We start from the raw sequence: 10,495 nt of genomic DNA, 5'->3' as shown, positions 1-10,495 counted from the left end.
AGAAAATAACGGTGAAAGTTTTTCTGGTTTTTGGTAAAAATGATCTTACCGCCGAAGTTCGCAGTTTAGGGAGAGTAAAAGGATTTTAAAGGCGAAATTCATAGTTCATTTTGGAGTCCTAAGACTGCCGTTAGTTTTTCAATTAAAGGAATTGGGGCTTCGTGAAGGTTTTTTATTGGTTTGGATTAGCAAGATGCTGGTCCAAGGGACTAGCAGATGCGGACTCGAAAGAATTGGACTGGTGGGCGGGGTCTCGTTGCAGAAGACAAATCTGTCTGCATCTGGAAAGACGACAAGCAAAGACCATCCACAGAAATAAATTAAAAATAAAAAAGGAGAGAGAGAAATGCCATATTGCCATTCGTTCAATTTTGAAAGAAAATCTCCACCACCCCGTCCCTTTTTAACCTAATCCCAGGATAAATTCAGAAACCCAGTAATTTCCACATCCATGGTTGACTCATATTCATGCCATCATGCATATTATATTTATATCCATCATCATCATCATCCCTGCACCATCGTCGTCATCACCCACTTCATGTTCCATACCCCAGATACCGCTCTTCGGTTCCTTGAGCTTCTCTCTCCATATCTTGCATTTATCCTCTCAGTTTCAAGCTTTCAATCATGCCACTATCGACCGGTGGTCGCCAGACAAGGGACTACTTGGTGTTGCTTCCATAAAACTAGTAGTGGGGACTGGGGAGGTGGGATTTGGGAAGTGGAACCCAACTGACCCAAGTTTCTTTCAGCAATAATACAGGGAATATTGGGTATTCTCTTTCTCCATCTTGAATTATCTGAAATTTTAAATTGAAAGTTGCCACTTCTGAGCTAACTGATTCTCTCCTTTTGTTTTTTTTCTTGTTGCTTCGTGGCTGCTTTTTTAAAATTCACATGACCATTTTTCCCCCAGAAATGCATCTCTCTTGTTTCTCAAAATAAAAAATAAGGGCTGTGTTCAATACTGCTCTGCCTTTCCTTCCGTCATGATTTCTTCTCTCTGGGGTGAGTCTCTACCTTGATTTTTACATTCTTGTCACAGGTTTGGTGGAAAGTGAAAACTTCTTTTCTTATGCTGTTAATGGAATTTTGGTTTTGGGGTTACAGTAGCCCTCGTTTCTCCTTCTCCTCCTCCTTCCCCTTCTCCTTCCCCTCCTCCTCCTCCTTTTTCTTATAAGCCAAAGCTCGATTGGTAAAACATACTGTTTTTCGCGGCTGATTGTGTAGCATTGGGTTGAGGTTTTCCACGTTTTATTCGATCTCTTCTTATAATTCCGAATGTCTGTTATCTATCACTAGAGTTTGAGCTTTGTATGTTTTTCTGTGTGTATTTATGAGTTTTTCATTTTGAATTGGTAATTGGGTTTTGAGCCCCTTGTTTTTTTCTCTTCATTTCGACATCTGTATGATTTGTAAACAGGGTGGGATAATCTGGTTCTTCATCATTTAATCTCACCATGAACCTGGTTTGGCTTGTTCCACTGTCAATCCTTTACTTCGGAGTGTTGTCAAATGGTGGTCCAAGACCCTCCGTCCTGAACATCGGAGCTATTTTCACCTTCAATACTATAAATGGGAGAGTTGCGAAGATTGCCATGAAAGCTGCTGTGGATGATGTGAATTCTGATCCTAGTGTTCTTGGTGGAAGCAAATTGGTTCTTACATTGCATGACTCCAACTATAGCGGATTTTCCGGCATTATTGGGGGTACTATGTGTTTTGAATATCTCTTCGCTTGCTTTTGGCAATGCCATATTGTGGATTCTCATATTATTTGCAACGAGTCTTGCCTTGGTTAGATAATCTAATATTTGTGGTTCCAATTCTGCTACTTGTTACAGCTCTACAGTATATGGAGATGGATACTGTGGCCATCATTGGTCCTCAGAATTCTATCATGGCGCATGTAATCTCACATCTTGCAAACGAACTCCAAGTGCCTCTATTGTCTTTCACGGCCCTGGATCCCACTCTCTCTTCTCTTCAGTATCCATTCTTTGTGCAAACGGCACCCAATGATCTGTTCCAGATGTCTGCAATTGCAGAAATTGTGAGTTATTATGGTTGGAGAGAGGTAATTGCAGTCTTCACTGATGATGATGGTGGGCGAAATGGTTTAGCTGCACTAGGTGATAAACTTGCAGAGAGACGCTGCAAGATATCTTATAAAGCTGCTCTTCCCCCTGACCCTGAAGCTACACGAGATGAAATTATGGATATACTGGTTAAATTGGCATTAATGGAGTCTCGGGTGATGGTTTTGATCACTTACTCTAAATCAGGTCTCTTGGTCTTTGACGTGGCTCACTCTCTTGGAATGATGGGGAATGGTTATGTGTGGATAGCAACTTCTTGGCTATCTACTGTTTTGGATTCTACTTCTCCTCTCTCTTCAGTGACCAGTGATTCTATCAAAGGAGCTCTTACACTGCGCCCCCACACACCCAATTCAGAAAGGAAAAGAGCTTTCATCTCTAGGTGGAGTCAGTTGAGTGGTGGTTCTATTGGCTTGAATCCCTATGGTCTATATGCCTATGATACTGTATGGATAATTGCTCATGCCATCAAAGCATTACTTGATCAGGGGGGCACCATTTCATTCTCGAATGATACAAAATTACGTGATTTTGTGGGAGGGGCTTTGAACCTTGAAGCAATGAGCATCTTTAATGGAGGGAAGCAATTGCTGAACAACATACTGCAAACCAATATGATGGGCTTAACTGGACCCATTCGATTTAATCCAGAGAGATCCATTATAAATCCTGCATTTGACATCATTAATGTGCTTGGAACTGGGTTTCGGCAGATTGGTTACTGGTCTAATTATTCTGGGCTATCGGTTGTGCCTCCTGAGTCTCTGTATGCTAAGCCACCTAACCGATCAAGTTCAAACCAAAAATTATATAATCCTATCTGGCCAGGGGAAACATTGACAAAGCCCCGTGGGTGGGTTTTCCCTAACAATGGTAAGCAATTAAGGATTGGCATCCCCAACCGAGTTAGTTTTCGGGAATTCATTTCACAAGTAAGTGGTACCGATATGGTCAAAGGTTACTGCATAGATGTATTTCTTGCTGCCATAAACTTGCTACCATATGCTGTTCCATATAGGTTCATTCCCTATGGTGATGGTCTTAAAAATCCAAACTATAATGAGCTTGTGCGTTTGATTACAACAGATGTAAGTACTAGCATAACTAATAACTTCCTCTACGAATTAAGGTTCCTATGTTACTTTAATTGATTATAATTTGCATCTTTGTAGGACTTTGATGCTGTTATAGGTGATGTTACAATTGTCACAAACAGAACAAGGATTGTGGATTTTACACAGCCATATATTGAATCAGGCCTGGTAATAGTGGCTCCAGTCAGGAAGCTGAACTCCAGTGCTTGGGCTTTCCTTCGCCCATTCACTCCAATGATGTGGTGTGTAACGGCAGCCTTTTTTCTTATCGTGGGAGCAGTTGTCTGGATTTTGGAGCATAGGATGAATGATGAATTCCGGGGGCCACCTAAAAGACAAGTTGTTACAATTTTGTGGTAAGTACTTAAAAAATCTCCTGTTATCTATGTTAAATGAAATAACCCAAACATCGTGCTTTATGATTTATATGAATAAAAGAACTTGGATATGTTGCAATAAAGCAATTTTATTGTATTCAGAATCAATTGAATGCCTAGATCTTGTAGCATATCAGAAGTTTCAAGTTAATATATTTTATCTGGTTTATCTGCCTTAGTATTGGGGATTAAGGCGGAGTTGAGTTGAGTTCTTTTCAGACATATTCTTTCATGTCTTGCTTGTATCTCTGGTTGGAATGGTGCCTCCCTATTACACCTTTTGTAGGACATCTGATATGCCCTTCTTTTCTCAACTTGCAGGTTCAGTCTCTCAACTTTGTTTTTTGCACACCGTAAGTGAAACAAAATGAACATTAATTCTATCTCCATACAAGGAGTTTGATGGCCATTTAAACAGTTTTATTTAGTTGATTTTGTGGTTCTTGCAGGAGAGAACACAGTTAGCACCCTTGGACGATTTGTGTTGATCATATGGCTATTTGTGGTTCTGATAATCAACTCAAGCTACACTGCAAGTCTCACTTCAATCCTCACAGTTCAACAGCTCTCTTCACCAATCAAAGGAATTGAAACCTTGATGACAAGCACAGAGCCTATCGGATTCCAAGTAGGGTCTTTTGCTGAAAACTATTTGAACGAGGAATTCAACATTCCTAAATCTAGACTTGTTGCTCTTGGGTCACCAGAAGAGTATGCCACAGCCCTTGATAAGGGAACTGTTGCTGCCGTGGTAGATGAGCGTTCATATGTGGAGCTTTTCCTCTCAAAGCAGTGCAAGTTCTCAATAGTAGGCCGGGAATTCACCAAAAGTGGATGGGGATTTGTAAGTATCTATATAACAACAAGGTGTTGTTCCTTGATTTCAGTGTCTGATCCAGGTGATGCTGATAGGATTTGATACTACTCATTTCAACTTTACATTGTATTATAATAAGACTAATAAGTCCAGACTCTAAATTTGAAGTTGGGAACCAGGAAAACTGAGATAAAGTAGTGCAAACCATACTGAGGATGATTCAGAACAGAGTGGTGCATATTTGAAAGATAATAAAAACTCGGAACAATTCAATTAGAAACATTATATTGTTTGTGCTCTGTTTTGTTAATGTTCATTGCTTCCTTGATTACCAGCTTTTCTATACTTCAATATATTTTCCACCACCTTGCTATGCTTGTATGGACATATCTGCAAATTGGGCTCCCTAAATAGCCATGTCTAAATGCCTATTTAGGTCCATGCGCTGGTTTAATAATTAAGGTATAGGCTAGCATTCTTTGTTAATTTCTTGCGTTGATATGTTTATGGTAAGTAGCATCTTGGGTTGATATTTTTAAGTGTCATTGTATTAACATTCTTCTGTTATTTTCTTGTTTCCTTAGGCATTTCCAAGAGACTCTCCCCTAGCTGTCGACATGTCCACTGCCATTTTGACACTATCAGAGAATGGTGATCTCCAAAGGATTCATGACAAGTGGCTCACTAGTAAAACTTGCAGTTCGCGTGGCACTGAGTTTGAATCAGATCGGCTTCATCTAAGGAGCTTCTGGGGTCTCTTTCTCATATGTGGCATTGCATGCTTTATAGCATTGTTTCTATACTTCATATTGATGGTACGGCAGTTCAACCAAGAATTTCCCAATGAAGTTGATTCTTCTGGTCATGAGAGTTCACGTTCTGCACGCCTTCAAACATTCTTGTCATTTGTTGATGAAAAGGTAGATGGATCAAGTAGCAAGTCGAAGAGGAAACTAACAGAGAAGTCGTCAGACATCAACAGCAAGGAAGATGAACAGAGGAACGGATCCAAGGGAAGGCAAATAGAGATGTCTCCAGATGGTAGTGTCAATGGTTATGCACATCCTAATTAATTAGCTTAACCAGTCTTAAATATATGGCTAAGTTAGTTTTTACCTGTTTTATCTAATTAACCTAATTAATCACTCTTTTGCTAAAATGCTTCAAGGTTTTCCTCCTAGCAAGATGCATTCAATTTTAACCTTGCTAGATATATGAAAATTTTGAGTGGTGTATACAGGGTTCTATTGTAACATTCTTGTGTAATTAATTATACATAAATGTATGGTATATGCACATCTCTGATCTCTTCAAACAATCAAACCCCATTAAGTATGATTCAAATCTTGCGTTTGGTCTAGCCTCATAGATACTAGATGAGATGATTGTTGGTCTATCCTCGGGTCTTATATTAGCTGTAGTAAGAGTAGCCATTTAGCTCTGCTCTTCAAACAATGAAACCCCAGAACTTATGATTCAAATTGCAGTCTACTCTGTTGCTCAAAGGGCTAAATTTTTTGATGAAGATAGGTACTATCGGTGGGTTTGGTCCCGTGGTTTTATCCTGATTAATAATTGGATCACGAGATTCAGGACTGGTTCTTCCGGTTCTAAACTGATTATAGGGTTGGTAATGTATAAAATTCTCCTCGTCCTTTTTTTTTTTGTATGAAAACAAAGCATCTATTCAAAAGAAGAAGAATCTGTTACAATCAAATCATGTAGAAAAGTTGGTTTCTACTAACTTGGTATTTGGGGCTGCTATAAATTCTTCTGGTTGCAACCCATGAACAATTTATACCTAATTGTTTCAATTAATAATTGATTCAGTTGTAGATCTTTCCATAGTTCTTGATGAAGGAAGATTTGGCCCGACCTCGTAGCCACTCAACACGTGGCAAAGGCAACAGCTCGGCACAACAGCTCGCCAAGGCGCGAGCTCCGAAAGGAGGAACCAGTGGTCCGAACTCCCTGTAAAGAGCCCGAACTCCCCGAAAGGAGCCCGAACTCTCCCTTAGGCCCCGAGCCTTGCAAACACAAAGGGCAACAACCCGAACTAGCCTGCCCCATGGCAGTTCGGGCCACACCTCTATCCGAACTCAAGACTTCACCTCGCACACCACTCCAGCACTTCACCTCCAGGACGCCGAACTAGACAAACCACACCGTACCTGACACCGAAAGAGTCCGTATCCAGGGGCGGTGCACCTGACTGATTTGGGATCTGACGCTTGACAGCCGCACTCCAATGGCCACCTGCCACCGCCATCTCCAGTTACAGAGACGGCTCCGACAAAGAGCAGTAGCGGTTCTGTCCCAGCAAAGGTGATGACACCCGAACTGGCAGAAGCACAAAAGTAATCATACCCGACCTGACAGAAGCCTAGGAGTGAGTGCGCAAAGTGGTTATAAAAGGCTCTCTACCCCCCGAGGACAAGGTATGTGAACTTTGCGCCATCTGTTTTACCTTGCCTTTGAGAGAATATTAACTTGAGCTTCGGAGTGATCTCACCGGGTTTCTCCCCGGAGATTCTCCACTTTCTTCTCCGTTTTAGGCCCCCCTGTTGCTCCAGTCAGAGGCAAGGTCGTTGACAGTTAGGACCGACCGGATTGCGCACCATCAATTGGCGCCGTCTGTGGGAAAACGCTTCTAAAAGCCTCCCTCTAAAACTCTCATAACCTCTTTTTTCCAAAACCCCAACACTCATGGCTTCTTCCAGCAATGCCGGACGTGGCACGGAGGTGAACACCACCGGGGAACAACTTCAAGTTCCCGTGGTGTGCATCGGATAGTTCACCATCCCCCTTCCGGTGGATGGGATCCCCAGCTTGAATGCACTACAAACAGTGGCGCCCGTAAACCTTCCTACCATGAATGTCCCCTTTCCTCTCCCTGTCTAAACAACCTTTACTAAACCAACTGTTGTCCCCCTGGCGACCAGCCAGAACCAGTTGGACGACCTGATGCAATGCATGCGGGCAATGCAAGCCCAAATGCAACAATTCCAGCAACATCAGCTCCAGCAGCACCAAGTACTGCACCACATCTCCCAGTATCACTATCAGCAGCAGTTCCTCCAACTGCCTCTGAATCAACCACTGCTCCCACCTCGACACCCTGCTCCAAAGCCGGTTAAGCCCTCCCCTCAGGGTGGACGCTGTCACCGAGGAGAGGCCTCCCAACCTCAAAACCCCCACAAGAGCCAGGCCTCATCCCCGGGCCGAGGGCAAAGAAAGATCACCCCCGCCTCGCAGCTCGCCGGCGGGTCGGGCACCTCGCTTGCCAAGTCAGTATCTCGACACTCCAAGTCTGAGCTCCCGCTAATAGAGAATCGGTTCAGCGTCCTGGCGGCAGACTACCAACAGCCCGGGCCCATCGAGCTCGGCAACACAGAGGCCAGCAGCGCCAGCACCAGGCCCACTCAGCAACGAAGGGGCCGGCGAAGTTGCCGAACTGCCACCCGTGTCTTGCCCGAGCTCAGAGGTAAAGAAGAGACGAGCTCGGATGAGGTAAAAGCTGCCCCAATTCTCTCAGTTCCTTCCCCCCTCGCATCAGAACTCCTAGCAGTCCCCATGCCCAGAGACTTCAAGCTCCCACCTTTGGACAAGTATGATGGGTCCTTTGACCCCAACGACCACGTCGACGCTTTCCAGTCCCAAATGCACCTAGCTAGGGCCAGTGAATCGTGCATGTGCGTGGCCTTCACCACCACCTTCAGGGGGTAGCCCGCACTTGGTACAGGAACCTGGCCCCCGGGTCGATAAGATGTTGGGCCCAGTTCGTGCAGGTCTTCACCGCACACTTTGTCACCAGCAAGCGGTGCCCCAGAACCGAGGAAAGCATCTTCAGAGTAGTCCAGAGGGAAGGAGAGTCCATCCGGGGCTACATCAAGCGGTTCAATGACGCGTGCTTGCAGATACCGCGATTAGACCCCGCGGTGCAGCTCGCGGCGGCCAAGAGTGGAGTAACCCACAAGGAGTTCAAATGGCACATGGTAGCTAATCAGCCCGCAACCGTGGCCGAATTCCTCAAGCTCGCGGATAAGTTCATGAGAACAGAGGAAGAGATCAACCAAAGGACCGAAAGCGGGATCGAGAAAAGAAAGAGGGAAGGTGAGCCCTCCAACCCAGTCAACAAAAGAAAAAACCTGGCCCGGGAGCCGAAGTCGAGCCAGCCGTTCCGAGCTCCCTTAGCAGTTCGGACGGACTACACACCGTTAAACACGAGGCGGATCGATATCTTGATGACGATCAAAGATGCCCCATACGTAAACGGAAACCCAAACAAGAGAAATAAAAACTTGTACTGTAGTTTCCATAGAGATCACAGTCATAGTACCAAACAGTGTAATAATCTCCGGGACGAGATAGAGAGACTCATCCGTCGCGGATACTTGAGAAATTTTGTACAGCATAATAATAATAATAATAAGGCAGGTCGGCAAGGGGAGCACGGAAAGGATGCCCTCGAATCCAGGAGCAGGCCAGCCGAACCGTTGCAATGACAGCCTCCAGAAGAGGGGCCAGTTCGGGGAACCATCCATGTGATAGTGGGAGGTTCGGTGGTAGCAGGGTGTACTTCGGCAGTGGCCCGGACGTCAGTTCGCGAAGCAGCCCGAGAAGAACAGAACCCTCCAAAGAGGCCAAAGACTGAAGAACCGATCTTCTTCACGGAAGACGATGCGCGAGGGGTCCACTACCCCCACGATGACGCACTTGTCATAAAACTATGGATTAGCGACTTCGAGGTCAGGCACGTACTCGTGGATTCGGGTAGCTCGGCAGACATCCTCTTTAAGTCAGCATTTGTCCAGCTACAGTTCCAGAGAAGCGAGCTGAAGCCCGCGAACACTCCTCTGGTGGGCTTCAGCGGAGAGGAAGTCAGGCCCCTCGGAAAAATAACAGTACCTGTGGAAGTCGGCACATGGCCTTGTGTGGTCAGACTCAACCACGATTTCCTGGTGGTCACGACCCCCTCCCCATACAATGCCATAATAGGGCAGCCAATTACACATATCCTGTGGGCAGTGGTCTCCACCTACTATTTGGCAATGAAGTTCCCTACGGACTTCGGTGTGGGGGTAGCGCGGGGCGACCAGCTTGAGTCCCGCAAGTGTTATGTTGCCGCCTTGAAGGGAAAAAACAAGGCGGCCGACGACCTTGAACTGGAGCGGCCTACGGAGCAAGGCGAGGAACGAGCTTTGTCCACAGAGGAAACGGTTGCAATCCCGACTTCGGCTACAGACCCAACTCGCACGCTACAGATCGGTGCTTCCGTCAAGGAACCTCTACGAACTGAACTGGTGAGTTTTTTACTTCAAAATTTAGATATTTTTGCATGGCCCGCAGCCGATATGCCCGGTATTGACCCCAGCTTTATAGCTCACAAACTTAATACTGACCCTGTAGTCATACCCATTAGACAGAAGAAACGCAACTTAGCCCCAGAGCGTTGGAGGATGATCGACGAGGAGGTCAAAAAGCTCCTCGCAGCAGACTTCATAAGGGAAGTTCACTACCCGAGCTAGGTAGCCAACCCAGTGCTGGTGAAAAAGGCAAACGGCAAGTGGCGCATGTGCGTCGACTACACCGACCTGAACCGAGCTTGCCCAAAAGATTGCTTCCCCCTCCCCAGAATTGACCGCCTAGTGGATGCGACCTCGGGAAATGAATTGCTAAGCTTCTTGGACGCCTACTCGGGCTACAACCAAATCAGGATGGACCAGTCCGATGAGGAAAAAACCAGCTTCATAACCGAGTTCGGCCTGTACTGCTACAAGGTCATGCCCTTCGGATTGAAAAATGCTGGGGCAACCTTCCAAAGACTTTTAAATAGGCTGTTTCGGCCCTTAATTGGCACGAAAATAGATTGTTATGTAGACGACATGGTCGTCAAGACGCAGTTTTCACAGGAATTAATACAAGACTTAGATTCTGTCTTCCAAATTCTGCATCAATTTAGCATGAAATTGAACACAAACAAGTGTGTCTTCAGTGTCACCTCGGGTAAGTTCCTAGGGTACATTGTCAATCGGCGCGGTATTGAGGCCAACCCGGACAAGATAAAGGTTGTCCTAGATATGAGACCACCCAGAAAAGTAAAAG

At 45.2% G+C, this 10,495-nt stretch overlaps 1 protein-coding gene across 2 annotated transcripts; it reads left to right on the top strand.

Moving 5' to 3' along the window:
• The first annotated feature begins 451 nt into the window (after positions 1–451).
• LOC104603791 (glutamate receptor 3.2-like) lies at positions 452–5,688 on the top strand. 2 transcript variants are annotated; one of them, XM_088888822.1, is made up of 8 exons: positions 560–776; positions 920–1,011; positions 1,427–1,713; positions 1,848–3,190; positions 3,275–3,552; positions 3,895–3,926; positions 4,023–4,417; positions 4,975–5,688. In XM_088888822.1, the coding sequence occupies exons 3-8, from the start codon at positions 1,464–1,466 to the stop codon at positions 5,461–5,463; spliced, it is 2,787 nt and encodes a 928-aa protein (XP_088744948.1). In that variant the 5' UTR covers positions 560–776; positions 920–1,011; positions 1,427–1,463; the 3' UTR covers positions 5,464–5,688. The 2 variants fall into 2 exon arrangements, with proteins under 2 accessions (XP_010266237.1, XP_088744948.1); XM_010267935.3 differs by lacking the exon at positions 920–1,011 and having other exon boundaries at positions 452–776.
• The last annotated feature ends 4,807 nt before the right edge of the window (positions 5,689–10,495 follow it).

Source organism: Nelumbo nucifera, chromosome 5, assembly GCF_055504915.1.
Source record: "Nelumbo nucifera cultivar China Antique chromosome 5, China Antique-T2T, whole genome shotgun sequence".
In the NCBI taxonomy this organism is placed as follows: Eukaryota; Viridiplantae; Streptophyta; class Magnoliopsida; order Proteales; family Nelumbonaceae; genus Nelumbo; species Nelumbo nucifera.
Note: the sequence above shows the minus strand (reverse complement) of the source record. Positions and strands in the feature narration are given on the sequence as shown.